The sequence below is a fragment of the Triturus cristatus genome, chromosome 2_2, assembly GCF_964204655.1.
Source record: "Triturus cristatus chromosome 2_2, aTriCri1.1, whole genome shotgun sequence".
In the NCBI taxonomy this organism is placed as follows: Eukaryota; Metazoa; Chordata; class Amphibia; order Caudata; family Salamandridae; genus Triturus; species Triturus cristatus.
Window position 1 is genome coordinate 70,781,509 of NC_140582.1, and position 17,401 is coordinate 70,798,909.

The 17,401-nt window shown below is 44.1% G+C and overlaps 1 protein-coding gene across 1 annotated transcript in view; it reads left to right on the forward strand.

Annotated features, from left to right (window-relative positions):
• The window catches only part of LOC146861869 (uncharacterized), a 71,651-nt gene extending 60,469 nt beyond the window's left edge, over nucleotides 1–11,182 (forward strand). Inside the window, exon 8 of the mRNA XM_085641039.1 lies at nucleotides 9,307–11,182. Coding sequence (XP_085497165.1) covers nucleotides 9,307–9,977 — 671 coding nt within the window. The 3' untranslated portion in view covers nucleotides 9,978–11,182. The remainder of the gene's footprint in view (nucleotides 1–9,306) is intronic.
• Nucleotides 11,183–17,401: the final 6,219 nt, after the last annotated feature.

The window sequence follows — 17,401 nt, forward strand, 5'->3', positions numbered from 1 at the left end:
TTTGACCCAGTAGGTAAAAAAAAGGAAAAAACATGTTTTGTTGACTAAACTATGCTAGGAAGTGCTGGGTATAAGTGGATATTGTTCTAGACATGGCAAAGAAAAAAGGGTCGTAGTGAACCAAAATTTAGCAGGAGCAAATTGACAAAAAATATTTTAGAAAAAGATGGGAATGGATAAAGGAACTACTGCCATAAAAAAGTTCAAAACCAAAAAACTAAAAAAGTGCCCCCCACAACATAAATAGAATAAAAAACATCATGCACGCAGTTGTGCGGGAATTGTTTAAAGAAAATGTGTGGGCTCCTGCACGTTTTTAAGAAATACCACCGCTGGGATGGGCCAGAGCCCAGGGGGGTGACGCACATGTTATCAGAGCCATACAATGACCCCGGGGACCCCATCCCACCGAGACAGCTCAGGTACAGTGGCCCGCGATCCCCAACTCCCAGTACTCTGTCTGTTTCCCTGCCCGAGAGCGCAGGACCAAAGTAAAAACCCCATCCCCCATGGCCAAATGCAATAAAAAAGAGGAGGGGGTCTCCCTTCCCTGTGCCTTCTTGGGCTAGGGGACCACATCCCCTGCCGCCAAAGGTGGGTGTTCCGGTGCTCACCTGGACAAACCACTAGTTGGGGGCCACTGTGGGAGCCCCATGACCCCACGACACCGCCAGCTCCCTGCATGGTATGGGTGCCTGCATTGCTCCCATCAGGAGGGGGCAGCTGTTAATTTCCCACCTAGCGGGAGCAATATCTGTTTACCTGTTTGCAAGAGTGCAGGTAGGGAAAACGAAGTCTGGTCTCACCCCGTGGATGCAGTTTTAAATCTCCTGCTGGCTGGGAGCAGACTCCCCCTGCTGCTGCAGTCAGGATAGACATGTTTGCTCCTGCCTGGTGGGAGATTTAAAATTGCTCCCTCCAGGTAGGAGCAAACATAAGTTTCCCTGCTAGTGTGGGCAGGGAAACTACTCTGTCCCAGGGGTGGGCTCTCTAGGACAGGGTATTTGCGCCGGCCCTGGGGGATGAAGTCCCTGGAGCCTTCCCTTTTTTTGCACCAGTTTGCCCAAGGGATGGGGCCTCATGGTCTTCTAAGGCTTGTGACAGTCCCTCAAATCCAACCCTACAAATATACAAATATTTTTGGAGCTTAATATCTCCAAAATATCTTAACAGATTTATATCAAATCACAAAAATCATAATTTCTGGACCAAGATCTAGCTACCTAATAAATGTAGTATATTTCCGTTTAGCAGTTTTTCCGGTAGCGTGCCTGAAAAATCTATGGAAAATGCAAGGGGATTTGTGATTTTTGAACCCCCCTTGGGCCGAGAAAAAGGTGGGCCTCAAAACACGTTTTCCCCATTCATTTTTGCACAGCAAATATAGACACAGCTACAACCCAAACTGCTGAAAGGATTTACCCCAAATTAGGCAGAATGCTTGATCTTGGTCCAGAAAAAGTACTTTTTGTGTTTTGATGTAGTTTTGGAAAAATTAAGGATAAATTATTTTTTTTATATCGCCGTAGAGGATCAGCGGAGCTGACAGATCTCATCCTGAGATCTGATTTGCTACCACCACCTTACCAGGAAGTAGTGGTAGCCATCTTCAGACTCAGGACTTTGTACTGAGTCTTTAGAAACAAAGTTAAAAAAAGACATAAGGGGCCATCAGTGACTGTGTCCCCAGCTGCGGCACGGGCTGGGAAAATGCAAAGTTCTCCCACTGGGCGGGAGCAGCTCGACCTGCCTGCGGTCTTGGGCAGGGTACTTATGTGAATTGCTCCCACAAAGTTGCTCCCGCAGGGTTGGAACAATGCCGGCTCCCGCTGCATCCATGATGGGTGCATGCAGAAGAGCTGGCAGGGCTGTGGGACCCTGGGCCTCCCATCCACAACCCCCAACGAGGGACTAGCTGTGGGGTGCCCAGAGTGGGCCCCAGGGCACCCCACTCAAAAAAACAACCAAACATTCCAGGACTAGTTGTGCCCACTTTTTATTAAAAACAAAACAAAAAACAATGCCAGGGGGGCCCTGGGGCTCCCACCACGGCCCCTAAAAATAATTGTGCCCTGGAGTGACCAGTGTTTCTCTGAAACTAAAAAAACACTTGTTCCTGCATCACTTGCAGGAAGCCGGTGGGGTCACAGGGCACAGGAGCTCCCCCGACAGCCCCCTGTACAAAAATAATAGTGGGTGTCCCAGGCGGGACACCAAGGGGAAAAAAACTGAAGACTAAATGAACGGCTACAGCTGCTCATTTATTATTGACTGCTCCTTCAAGGAGCTCCCCATAATGCCCTGATAGGGCTATTTGCTTATATTTTGTTTTTGGTAATGTCTCTCAATGAGAGGCAGGGACATCACCAAAACTCTTTTTTTATATGTTGTAGGGTGACTGCAGGGAGTTCTGCAGCCCCCCCCCCCTTCCCCAGCTACACTAGCTAAAAAACGCAAGTCTCCTGAGTCATTGAAACCCTGGCCCCAGGAGAACTTACCATATTCTTTAAAATCATTTCCCAGGCTGGAGCTTTTGTTCTACAGCTGCGATTGTAGTGCCACTTAGGGGCCAGTAGCATTTTATATGGCTTGAAGAAGTATCACATAAAATACAAAGCTTTAATGCAGTTGTTTTAATGATTGTGTTTTTTGTGGTGTAAAATGTTTAAATGTTGGCTAAGAGAAATGATTACTTTTTTCTTACAGAAAAAAAGTATATGTAGCTATTTATTTCCACATTTTTCACCACCAAAATGTAATAATAACAAGCATTGGCATAGCCAATAGGTCTCGCCTTTGGGACGTTATAAGTGTTTAGCGAGAGGTATTGGCAATGTTTTTAAGGTATGTTATAGATCAATGTGTTCTTATATATTTACTGTAATAACTACTGTAGCAACCATGGTGTTTATTTACAAGGCAGTAAACCATAGAGTTTTACTAGCCCCTTGTGCTACTGGTGCTTCTGTTTTTATATGTGCAATAGGGACGTACCGGTAGCGCAAGGGCCTTGTTAATAAGCCCTTGTGTGTTTTAAGTAAAGCGGGTAGGGAGTAATAAACAAACACTGCGATGTTACTCGTGTTGTCCTATACGAGCTGTGGTAGCAGATCACACATGCAGTATGCAATCCATGTGCCCTGGGAACACTTATTGCTAATGATGTAGGGAGTAGCGAGGGAGATGGGCATTGTAACAACAGTAACACTCCAGGGTGAATGAGTGCAGGAAGTTGCAGGAGGGGGAGGGCTATGGTGCAAATGGTGTCCCGACGCGAAGAAGAGGGAAAGGGTTGGAAAAGAGCAGGTAGCCAGTGCCTGCATCACTCCGAGAAAGGCAGATACCGTGAGCGGCAGGCAGCCCGGCGTCTGTGGCAGGCGGAGGAAGCCGGACGTGCACTTCGAGGTATAACGACCTGCCGTGGGGGCATCGGGATGGGGCGCAAGGGAGTAATAAATAAACACATAAACAAAATAAAGCCGACCTCATGAGAACATTCAATGAATGCGAAGAAATAAGGTCCAATGTATGAATATGGGAAGCATTAAAAATGCATGACGCCATACATGTGGACTATAAAAGGAAAGCATAAAAGTTTCTGAATAATATCATGGACTAACATGGATTCAAATGGAAAGTTTAAAGTGGAATCACTAGTAGGATTTTGTATCCATTCTTGCAGTGCGTCTGGGAGTGGAGCGTCACAGCGCTCCCCACAGCATTGTCCAATGTATGACCAGCCATATGAGTGGGGCAGTTTACACATTGTTCCAGATTGAAGCCCTACGGCGTGCTCACAAACTGCTTAGGAGTAGGGTAACTCGGTTCATCAATGTGCAGATTAAAACCACCCAAGACCAAGAAATTAGAATGCAGTATATAAAGGTGGCCAAGCAGGTTTGAAAGCCGACGAATGAACTCAGTGAAGTTGTTAGGAGTTTTTTTTATATTAATGCTCGGCAGGGTAAAGCCGGATTCAACATAATAGAAAAAGCAAGACCTTCAATGAGACCACAATCTGTCAGCTTCTAAGTAGTGCATACCATAGTGTCTCTGCACACAACCGCTGTCCCCTCTCCCTTCCGGGTGACGCTGTACTTAACACGCATCTCCGCAGTAATGTCCGATGGAAGCCTTCGGATCAATACACTAATGCGCGTAATTGGACGCAGCGAACAGGGTAGCCCGCCATGGAGTTAAGTGGCCTGAGTCCTCGACCTGGAGGGGCTTAGCACTGGCAGGAAAAATATGGTTCAAAGTCTGCGCCGACTGTATGAAAACCGAGGGGGGGGCCTGGGACAGCTGGGGAGACCGCCAGGCCCAGGGCCGTGTCACGAGAGGTTTACTGGATGTAACAAGACATGGGGGAAACTTCTTACACACGTGCACAGCAGTCATGTTTGGGAGGACATAAGTAGACACCACATTGGGAAGAAAATGTAAATATGATGTTAGCATCGGTTCCCTGCTTCCTTAGTTATCACGGCCTCCCTAGAAGTGACAGAAGAACGAACACTGGTTCCCTCGTGAAAGAGTCCGTGATTGAAAGAGGTACACGCACATCCGCATCAGTGCAATCCACAAGCATAGTGAAAATACATTTCATGGCTTTGAGTCTGAGTGTGAAAAAAGCACACACAGTGGACTGGCTCACCTCTCCGTCTACTTTAGTGCTGCCTGAAGCAGTTTCACAAGAGGCCGCCAAGGTTATAAATTGTTGTTAACTGTTTGACAATGCAACACGTAGGTAGGATAAGTACTATAGGAGTATCTGTGCGCAGCATCAGTACTATAGTACCTGTCTGTAACAGCAGATTATCTTTGCGCAGCATCAGCACTATAGAGAGTACTATATAGAGGTGAAATGGGCATGTCAGAGGGTGGAAATAAAAGAAATGAGGGCAGGAATGAAACAAGGATGAAAAGAGGGAAGTAAAGAAGCAAGGGAGGATGTAGTAGCGATAGGTGATGGAGGAAGAAAGGAAGAATAATAGGGAGGAAAAGAAATAAGAAAGGGAATGAAAGTGGGAGGAATGACAAAAAATAAAAGTAAGAAAAAATGCATACTGGCAGAAGAAAAGAACAATAGAAAATTAGAGAGGTAAAATTCAAAATACACATAAGGAAAGAAAAGAAGGAGAGAAATACAGTGTGAAAGGAAGTGCGAGAAAAGCGGTTCTCAATCTGAGCCAGTGTTTGCTGGGGTGGGGGAGGGTAAGCTGTTTTCAAACACTCGTGTTTGCGGGAGCAAGGAGCGGAAAACATATGGTCGGTGCGCCGCTGCTCGCTCCCGCAAGATGGATGCCAGCACAAGCACGAGTGCTTGAAAAGAGCAGACTAATTTCTAAAGGTCACCTCCCAGAGCCTCGCATGCGTGCTGCCTAGGCTAGACCTAAAAACTATGTAAAAAGAAGCAGTCACAGACATGTAATTTAAGTATTGTTAAAGTTAGGACCATAGTTTCCATGGGAAAAGCGTTTTCTGTTTTGCCAATAACTTTGGCGTCACTTGATGAAACTTCACCCAATTTTCAAAAAACGTCCCCTTGTTCGTTCAGCTGCTATGTTGGAAGTTTCGAGGTGATCCGTCAAGCGGGGGCCGAGAAAAAAGGGGGGTCTCAAAACGCATTTACCCCATGTTAAGTCTATAGGGATTTTTAACATGATTACAGCCGGAACTGGTGAATGGAATTACACCAAATTTGGCAGAAAGCTAGATGTTGGTCAGGAAAGCATGCTTTTTGAGATTTGGTGTAAATCCGTTCAGTAGTTTCAGAGACATTTAAGTAAAAAAAAAATATATATAGATATCTGGTGGCACAAAAACCTACTGAAATTTGACTGGCTGTCAACACTTCAACCAGGAAGTGTTGGCAGCCATCTTGGGACCAATATTCTTGATAGCGCCCCATTGAAATCCGTTTGGTAGTTTTCTACATATTAAAGGAAATCCAAATTTGTATATCTATGATTGCAACGACTTCATAAATAACGGCGTGCTTGTGCAGAGAATTACAGAGCTCTGATTGGCTGCCAACACTTCAACCAGAAAGGGTTGGCAGCCATCTTGGAACTTGGCTTTTCAAGATAAAAAAAAAGCAAACCAATCGGGGGCACATGGAGCCCTCCTCCTGAGGCACCAGGAGCCCCAGGGACCTCCACCTCCCGGGGCTTTATTTTAGATACTGGAGGGAGACCGTGTGGACCCTGCTCCATGGGCTCATATGAGCCCTGGGAAGTACCACCTTCCCGGGGCTTTAATTAATCAATGGAGGGGGACTGCACGTTTCAAGCCTGGGGAGCACGATCTCCCTGGGGCTAATACAATAAAAGTGCGGGGGCCACATTAACCCCAGCCCCTGAGAACCACCACTTCCCGGGACTAACATCAATAAAGAATATAGGAAGGGCCGCCCGGTTTCCCCTGTGACCCGGGGACAACCACCTCCCCAGGGATAATATAATGATAGTGTAGGGGCTGCACAGACCCCCGCCCAGAGACCATCACCTCCCAGGAGCTAAAATCAATAAACAATATAGTGGGGGCACCCAGACTCCCGTCCACCCGGACCACCATCTCCCCAGGGATAATCTAACGATATTGCTGGGGGCCGTATCCCCGCCTATGACCCAGACACCTCCCTTGGGCCAAAAACTTATTTTAAAGTGGGAGAGGATCCACGCTTCCCCCCTCTCCTGGGCCATTTATGGCCATAGGGACCACCAACTCCCTGGGGCCGGCCCGTGAAAAAAAGGAGGGCTGCGCGACCCCCTTCCTGGAGCCATATATGGCCCTTGGGACGGCTACCCCACAGGGCTGGCTTCTCTTATGTCCCGGGGTGCCCATCCCTGGGACATAGCTGTTTGCTTTGCTTGGCAGGACCTGACAGCTCCCATCAAGCAAAAACATACACTCTGGTTCCAGCAGGTGGGAGCTGTTAAAGAGGTGTCATCTCTTTCCCTGCCCACTCACTCACACATACAGCTACTCACAGAGCCACTCACTTACCCATACAGCCACTGAAACAGTGAGTCATATAGCCACTCACACATGCAGACACTCATCCATACAGGCACTTACACACACACACACACACACACACACACACACACACTCACTCATATAGCCACTGATGTACCCACTCACTCATCCATACAGGAACTCAGGCACCCACTCACTCACCTACACAGATACTCACACACCCAGTCTCACACCAATTAAACCACTCAAACACCCACTTACAAACCCATACATCTATTCACACACACACCCCTACAACTACTCACACCCCCACAACTACCCATACCCCCACAACCACCCATACACCCTGTCACACATCCATACGTTCACTCACACACCCATAAAGCCAATTGCACATCCACTTACAAACCTGTACAACCACTCACGCACCCATACAACCAATCACACACCCATACAACCAATCACACACCCACACAACCAATCACACACCCACTTACAAACCCATACCACCAGTCACATACGGACACACACAGTGATTCAGTCACTCACGTAATATATCTTAAAAGTAGTATCACTGATTAGTAGCACACCTAGTATACTAATTTAACTTTTGTAGTAGTTTAGTATATATGTTTAATTCTATTTCCTAACTATAACGTCCCTGTAACGTTTTGTTTTTTCAGTAAATGTGTATGTGTGTGTATATATAGATAATCATTGTAGTAGAAATAGACGTGGCCAAATAACACATGAATTAGAGCAACTGTACTAATAAAAGCTTACTTACACATTTATTGCTGCAGTTTAGAAGTCAAGTTTGACTTTTTGCCTCACAGATTGCCTAAAATAGCCCCCTTAATAGTCACAAGGCCACTTCAATGTGAGTTTACCACACTGCACATATGTAATCCTTATTATGCTGCTTTAGGTTAAATATCTTTTATTAAAACAAGCACATGTGAAAAGATACCATAAACCATATGTGCAGAGTATAATATGCTATTTATTACAAATGTGGAGGGAGGGGCATTAGGACTCACGAGAGGCCCTTTTCACACTGAGCAATGGTAGTAATTACCACATTACGCTCTGTACATCTCCATATAACCTATATATGTCTATTGATAGATACATAGATAGATCAACCAGTAAAAGTAAATTGGGCACAGTAACACACTGTATTGAGTAACTGTAAATGCTCAAACAGATGCACCTTTATCTATTTATAACAACAGTGCGGCAAATTTGACGAGAAAAACAGTTTGCTGCCTCTCAGATCTCATGTTGCAATGTATTTACACAGTAAGAAAAATCTTGTAATAATCATGGGACAACTTGAATGTGATTTTACCTCCCAGCAAGAAATGATTTCCTTGTACCCTCTCTTGAGTGAAATGTGTTTTGTTCAAACTAATACCCATGAAAAGCCATGGTATAAAGTTTGTAGGCAAATGCACAGAAATATGCTATTTAGTACCATTGTCGAGGGATTAACAGCTAACGAGATCTCTACAGACTGAACTCAATTACCCTCAATGTTTTACTTATTATCTAAGTGCAGAGCTGCTGGAATCCGGATTTTGAAATTATTTAACAGGCGAATAGGATTACTTAAAACACCATGCCACACTCCAAGCCAAAAGCACTTCCGTTATCTCCTTTTCTGTGTTTGTTTGCGGTCTAGTACATTAACATCAGCAGTCTCAAGATTGAACATTTACATAAGGCATCTTTAACAAAAGGCCAATTTAACATGGGTATTAAATTTAGCTTATTCAAATTAAAACCCTAAGTACAATTATAAGTATAAATATTTTCATACTAAAATAAGTACACAACTGTACAATATTATAATTATTTAATCATCCTTGCTTATTCAGTAGAAGCACAAATGTTGCATTGTTGCTACTAACTTTGTGAAATTGATAACTACCAAGTAATTGGCTCATCTGGCTAGGTCATCTTGCCCAACAGATTTTTGCCCATATTAGGCGTACATCTTCCGAATATTTAGTGTTGCGAAATCACCAAGGTTTTAAAGATCTTAGAAGAGATTTGATATTGCAAACGCTGATTGTTAAACATTGTATTTACTGTGGGATGAACAGTTAAGTCACCCTTGCCAAAATCTAAAATAGAGAAATGCTTGTTGCACAAAGATCTCTGCAATATATGCATTGACATACTGAGCAGTTTTACCAAAGGTGTTGTTTTTCATACAACTCCGGAAAATAATCCTAAGAATAATACTTTGAAATAAACTGTTGTTTCAAGAGCCATTTTTTCATAAATTTAATGTTAATAAGTTTTATTTCAACCCAACAGGCCAGGAAGTTATGAACAGACAAAGGAAAAGTATTGCATCTGTACAGTTTACTAACAAGAATCAACTTTGCAAAGCTTCATCTGGGAAGACAAACATTCAGGCTCTGCAGAACTACCACAAGGGAAGCAACACTAAAAACCACCCATGGTCGGAAAGTTATGTGCAACTAAAACAAGAAAAAACAGTCCAATATAAGGGTGACTTCAGCAAGTCTGAACATTTCAGATTACAGCAGCGAAGGTCTAAAATAGGGATATTGCAGAAATATAATGAATGTGAAAGTAATCTGAGAAATACACGTTTTCTTGGTTTCCTGCCAAACGCACAGCAAAATCAGTCACAATACACATGTCCTGAATGTAATAAAAGCTGCCGGTTGAAAAGAGAGCTTCTTCGACACATGGAAACACATTCACGAGAAAGGATATATGCTTGTCCTGACTGTGATAAAACCTTCTTTCGGAAGACCAATCTTATGACACATTCTAGAACACATACAGGTGAAAAGCCATATGCATGTCATATCTGCAACAAAAGATTTAGTCGAAAAGATAATCTGAATGGACATATAAGAATACATACTGGAGAGCGCCCATATAAATGCACTGAATGTGGAAGAAGCTTTACCTGGAAAGGAGACCTTAATCAACATCGAAGAAAACATACTTGAGAGGACAGTTTTACATGAAAAGTACATGACCAATCAAAAAATAGTATTATATAAAGGTTATCACACTACAAGCAGCGCTACGAAACATAAATTGTAACTTGAGGAGCTAGAATAACAGCATGTAGGCGATAGCACTAGAGAAGTTAACAATAAGAGTTCAGATCAGCAAAAGAATGTGAAACATTTGTATCACAGATCTTATCTATTTAAAGATAGAAGTACCAACTGGTTGACAACAACCTTAATGAAGGGCTTTCCTATGAAAAGCAAGTCCTATTTCAACATTGAAAACATGAGGAGAAAAACTTTGTCAATAATAACCTGACCCTATTATCTACATCTTCAGTAGATGAACTACTAAATATTTCAAATGATGTAGCAGTGCTAAAAAAAAAACCAGATCCATTATGCAAGCTACTTTACCACCCAACAACTTACCAAGGACAGAAGATATGAGAGAACACACTGTGGACTCATTGCTTATGTAAATGCATAGGTTTTGTATAAAGATTATAAAAATAAGCTCAGTTGACAACCAGAAGGAAATAATAGAAAATATGCTGTAGCTAAGGATATTAGGCACATAATGCTAACTCCAGAGTCAGAGGATGACACAGAGAGAAGGCATCCTTCCACCATGAAAAAAGTGAATTTCAAATATAGTCAGACAATCCAGAACCAAAGGGGCAATACTGCAAACGTTTCTACAGTGTGTAACTTCATGCAACCGCCTTAGAACATTGGATATCTTCTTAAAAATGCACGGTGATCAGATTGAATTATCAAACTAAAGGACAATATGTAGGAACATTTTGGAGACCGATCTGTTGAGACTTAACAGAATGTTACAAAGATGTAAACTCGCTTCTGAGGTTACCGGGGCAGCAGTCCATATCAGATGGTATAGAAATGGCTGTTGCTAAGGAAATTGGAGGATAATTTCAAAATATCTCTAGTTGGCAGGTTTAATAGCCAACGTGTCACAAATTTCTGGTTAAACCAGTTGAAATGTCTCCATGAAGACATTATAAACGTGAACACGTGTACAAAGTGTCAAAATTCAATTTAACTTGGTTATTAAATGGAATAACTTCCTCCACCTAGGACTTTATACTACCTTCAACACCCTAATAAACACTAAATACACATGGTGGGTTGATCTGCTGCTTTCACATTGAATAAATTAATAAATGCAGTCCAGAGGTACAATGACATTTCATTTTGTGCACACAATTTAGGCAGAATGGGCAGAGTGCAAGTCAAAGAGCAATTGTGGATTATATTGTTATGCGTACATTTAAAAGTAGCACATTTACCACTGCATTAGTACAGCATGCACCTGTCATTGACATAGCTGTTTAGAGTTGTGCGTATTGTGGACTATGGTTTGTCGTACTGTTTGGTGCTGAAAGGGGTCTGCTTGTGGAGAAATGGATGTTGGTCATTGCGGGACTGCAACAAGTGCATTATTCATTGTGTGTGAAGGTTTTTTTAAGGAACAAGTGGAAAGGTATGTCTAAGGACCTTTGCGTACGTAAAAAAGATAAACAGCACTCTTCTCCCCATAAACTACAGTAGAACACATGGAAACATCTACATTAGAACTACCATTCTGCCACTGAATACAAATTTGCTCTGGAGAAAGGGTTCACCCTACAAATGGGACTACAAAGCAGTCTGTGTTGCAAATCATACAGCAGTGTAGAAACCAGTACATCTGCTAGAGCTCATTTGGATACAGGGAATCATTATGACTATATAGGGTATGTGTTACCCACACAAAAGGCCGTTTTCCACTAAAAACGGTGGACCTACCTTTGGCGGTCTATGGAAATGCATTTTTCTATTATTTCCTAAGGAAATTGCCACTTGCCACCATACATAGGAAGATAGTAAGTGTGCACGCATGTGTATAGTATGTGTACATGCACCCCAAGTGTTAAGCAGCCATGTTGTCATGACAAACAGACCTTTGGATGTTCAAGCGTTCATCAGCTTGCCAACAAATTTCACACTGATAGTCAAACCGTTATTAGCTGGCATATCAAGATATGTTATGTTCCATGTATATGGGGTTTTGCGCAGTACACGTAATGTCTAGATATCCTTGCCCTTGTGCTTCTTCATGGATGTGGAAAAATAGAATCACATCCGGTTTGAACGGTAGGCATTCTGGTATATCGCTTGTGTATATGGTTTATGACATCATGTATGTGCCAGTCCTGGCTTGTTAAATATAACTTTATGATGCCTATTTAGTTATGGCTAGAATGATTAGCTTACAGGAAAATATATATATATATATTTTTGCAAATTAAATTGATGACATTTGACGGCAAGCATTGGCAAAGGCAATAGGTCTGGCGTTGGCAACCAGCCTTCTGGCAATTCTTGTTTTATTTTGTTTTTTGTAAAACTTTGTTTAGGGATATTCTGGGCCCTTGTCAATCTAAAAAAAAAAATCATTTGCAACAAGCAAAACAAAGTTTGGTAAAAAAAAAAACTACACATCACCATTCTACTACCTGGCACTGAAGGGAACTACTTTGTGTGGATGTGTTCTTTGTAAAAGGGCAGCATGCCGAACCTCATAGTGAAAACAGCCAATGGCTGAAGTGGGCCGATACAGTGCCCCTTAATACATGCTGGAGTGTCTGGAAGAAAAATTTGAGTGACACCAACCACAGACTAATGGACGAAGTTTTGCTGAAATCCTACTAAGTAACTATGTTTTGGACATCATTTTGGTAAAGTTAAAAGATCTTGGCTAATACACATCTTAAAAAAGTCAATCAGTCTGGCATTGGCTGCAAGCCTCCTGCCCTTGACAAATAAATAAAGAAGGACTGAAGGAAGGCAAGAAAAAAGGAAATAGAAGGAAAGAAAGAGAAGGAAAGAGTGAATATAAGAAAAAAGGAATGAAAGAATGCCAGAGAAAGAATGAAGAAAAGAAAAAGAAAGAATGAGTGGGGGAGGGAAAGAGAAGGGGGAAGAAGGAACGAGAAGGAAAGGAAAAAGAAAAAAGGAAGGAAAGAAAGAATGAAGCAGAAGGAAAGAGAAGGAATGAAAGAAGGCAAGAATAAAAGAAGAGAAAGAAGGCAAGTGATCGAAATAGAGAGCAAAAGAATGAGAGAAGAAAATAAAGAAAGAGAAAAGGGAAAGAAGGAAAGAAAGATGGGTGATAGAAAGAGAGAAAAAAGGGAGAGGGAATCAAAAGAAGGCGGAAAGAGAAAGAGAAAAAAATGAAAGAAGGCAAGAATAAAAGAAGGAAAGAAAAAAGAACAAAGAAAAGGATGAAAGAAGGAAGGACAGAACCGTTTCAAATCACTCAAATGACTCAAATGGTTGGGCAGAATTTGCGAAAGTGCCTTTCGCAAAATATTGCGAAACGGCAAAATATCTCCGCGATCACGCGAAATTTTGTGCTGATTAATGCATATCTGTAACAGATATAAATAAAGCAGGTGCCCGAGTTGAAGGTCAAATTCAGTAAAGTGCTTCCTGTTGAGGTTTAATTTTTGTGACAGGAGCATCGTGCCAGAATGAATCCTGCCCTGCATCATCCAAGAAGATGCCACCGTTTTGTGCAATACCTCTACTCAACTGGAGTACTTTCTACTGGCTAATCAGTAAGTGCTTCCTCATTGGGTAAATGTATAGTGCTTTTCCAACACTACAGCTGCGCAAAGTGCCAGAAGAGTTGTCTACAGCGACCATGTGTGTCTGTAACATTGCCACCGCGCCGATGGGCGCCGGGGTCCCTCGAATGAGCTGTCCATCATAGTGGGGGAAAGGGCGGGAAGATGTTGCACACCGCTGGTGTGTGGGCCGGGGCTTCCATGCAGTTCACATGCCTCTTGTTTATAAAGGGCCAGAGAGCAGAGACCGATCAGAGCAGCAGATGAGGAGACAGAACCTCCTGATGTCAGGAACTACACGGGAATTGCGCTCGAGAAACTCATGGATGCACATAGCTCCATTAAGGATTACAGCAAATTGTTGACGATAGATATGGGGAGACAGCACTCCTGCCTAGCCTCGACCGTGCTCACAAATGTTTTTGGGCTGATTAATGCGTTACTGAATTTGAGCTTCAAGTTCAACTCGGGCACCTGCTTTATTTATATCTGTAAGTGCTTCCTGTTGAGGACGGTTTAATTTTTGTGCCAGAATGAATCCTGCCCTGCATATTTACCCAAGAAGATGCCACCGTTTTGTGCAATACCTCTACTCAACTGAAGTACTTTCTACTGGCTAATCAGTAAGTGCTACCTCGTTGAATAAATGTATAGTGCTTTTCTTACCCTACAGCTGCGTAAAGGGCCAGAAGAGTTGTCTCCAGAGACCATGTGTGTCTGTAACTTTGCCACCGCGCCGATGGGCGCCGGGGTCCCTCGAGTGAGCTGTCCATCATAGTGGGGAAATGGCGGGAAGACGTTGCACACCGCCAGTGTGTGGGGCGGGGCTTCTATGCAGTTCACATGCCTCTTGTTTATAAAGGGTCAGAGACCGACCAGAGCAGCAGATGAGGAGACATAACCTCAGGAACTACACAGGGATTGCGCTCAAGAAACCCATGGATGCACAGACCTCCTTACAGCAAATTGCTGACGGTAGATATTGGAAGAAAGCACACCTGCCTAGCCAAGGGTGGGCGAGAATTTCCGTTGCCTCGCGGATCACGGAAGTTTCAACATTTTCGCGTTCTGCGTGGAACGCAAAAATGTCGAAATTTCGCAATTTCTGCGAGCGGAACAGAAATTGTCGCCCACCCTTACAAATGACACAGCCTGATCTGGTATGCTGTGAAATAGTAGCTCTCAGAAAAGCAAAACACTCCAGATGAATATACTACAGCATTGGCAGGAGATTGGATCTGATAAAGATGGAATGTGCATCAGAAGCGTCCTGCTTGGGCATTTCGTGTCCTTCTTGTGGAAAAATTAGTTAATTCGTACCGGGGTGAGGTATGCCCTGCGTAGTATGAAGAAGTTAATCGGAAACGGGCATTCCTCGAGATCTATGGGGTCCCGGTCGATATAGTTTCCCAGTCTTTGTCTTCCAGAGGGTTATTCTGGTCCTCTGTCCATCTATCTCAGAGAACAGTCAGCGGTTGAAGGGTACCCCTACCCAGTGCTTTGTAGAGACACATGACAGGTTCTTGTACCCCCCCCCCCCCCATATGGATGTATCTGCAAGTATCAAGATGTTGAGGTTGGGTCATTCCCCCCTGAGTGTTTGCACATCGTCGCCACCATCCCCCCGTGCAATAGGAAATGACCGTGAGGGAGATCGAAGCCCTCTCTAAAGTCTTCAAATTGGATGAGTGCCCTGTTGTGATGCCCCCACTTGTATCCAGTGTCTCCTAGGCCCTCTCATTGTCCTCCATGTGGTAGTAATAGTATTGTTATTGGGAGGTCAGATGAGTAGGGGAATCGTGTTTGCGTCTTTTGCAGACAGCGTCTCCAACCACGTCGTACCACTTGTACTTCTCCGGCATCATCTACCGAAGTCCTACCTACCTGCACCAACATCTTCAATAATATGTTTAAGTCTGGTGTAAACGGTCCCACTTTGCGTATATGCGACTGCTGATCTTGCAGCCAGCAGGCAAACCATTGTACTTGGCCAACAAGGTAATATCGTTCGAAGTCGGAGACTGCAAGGCCCCCCTCTGCAGTCGGACGCTGCATTGTTTTCAGCGCTACCCGTCTTCGTCCGGTGCCCCACAAGAAATTCGACACTAAGGAATGTAAGTCGATATGCCACCTTGGGGGTATCCATATTGGAAGAATATTGAAAAAGTAGAGCAATCGTGGTAGTGCCACCATTTTTAAAAGCGCCACCCTCTCCGCTAATGACAGTGGGAGGCCTTTCCAAAACTCTATGCTGGTCTTCAAAGATCGTACGGCCGCCCTCATATTATCCTTAAGTATATCGGGGGGGGGGGGAGTGGTGTATTTTCACCATTAGCTATTCCAGGCATCTGTGTTTCCATTGGAGCTTTCTCAGTTCCGTGGGGAGGTCTTTTGTCAACAGGAAAAGTCAAGAGTTTAGCCAGTTAATTTGTAAACTTGACATTTCTCCAAATGCCTTAATCAGTTCCTTAGCACCAGGCAAGTCTTCTCCTGTGTTCCCCAAGAACATCAGCAGGTCATCAGTGTATAGCGCTTTATGGTGGACTCTGTTCCCTGGGCGTATCCCACGGAACTTTGTGCCTGTCTCGGCAAGACATGCCAGCGGTTCCATAGCCAGGGCAAACAACAGTAGAGAGTGGGGACATTCCTGTCTCGTACCTCGCTCCAATCCACATTGTTCTGAGATGGTGCGGCCCGTTCTGATCCGACCCAAGAGCTTGTGTAGAGCAGCTCAACCCATTTCAAGAAGCCTTGTTCCCGCTGCATTCTTCTCATGACCCCATACTGAAACTCCCATTGAAGGCTATCAAAGGCCTTTTTTAATATCGACAGCAAAGACCTCTCCCTCCTCCCCTAGCTTGCCATATGCTTCCATAAGCGCTAGGAGTTGCCTATATTAGTATATCGGCCTGGGATTAATCCCGCTTGATCCGGGTGTATGAGGTCAGTCATTAACACCTGAATCCTAGTTGCTAGTATCCTACTGAGAATCTTAAAGTCTAGTTCAGCATGGATAGGAGTCTTTAAGCGCAGCACTCCAGGGGGATTTACCAGGTTTGAGGAGAGGAACGATCAGAACCTCCTGGGTGGTATTGGGGAGGTGACCTTCATCCATTGCCTCTCCAAAGAAGCCTACCAGTCTGGATGCCAGTTCCTGTGCATAGGCAGCATAAAACTCTTCAGGGAACACGTCTGTGCCAGGTGTTTTGCCTCTAGCTAGTCCCTTAATAGCTGCTCCTACCTCTTTTATGTCTACAGGGGCTCCTAACGTTTCTGCCTCCTCTGCCCTTATTTTGGGAAGTGGGATAATCGCTAAATATTCCCTGATAGTTCCCTCGCCCTGCCTCAGCCAGCTACTGTAGAGGTTTGCGTAGAACTCCAAGACACTCTGGTTTATATTCTCTTGCCGGTATAGTGGGTTCGTATTTGATTCTTGTTAGGTCTCGCCTGACCCAGCGCATGCGCTGGTCTGGCGAGACATTTTGTGAGGGCTCCAAAAAGTGCTACCAGGCCAGCCTAGACCTACAGTGCATGTGCGCGGGCGTGCGCCCGCGTCGCGCTTTACCGCTATTACTTTCACTTTCGCGGCCGCTTTGATGTTTGATCGCTTTGTCTCCAGAGACCATGTGTGTCTGTAACTTTGCCACCGCGCCGATGGGCGCCGGGGTCCCTCGAGTGAGCTGTCCATCATAGTGGGGAAATGGCGGGAAGACGTTGCACACCGCCAGTGTGTGGGGCGGGGCTTCTATGCAGTTCACATGCCTCTTGTTTATAAAGGGTCAGAGA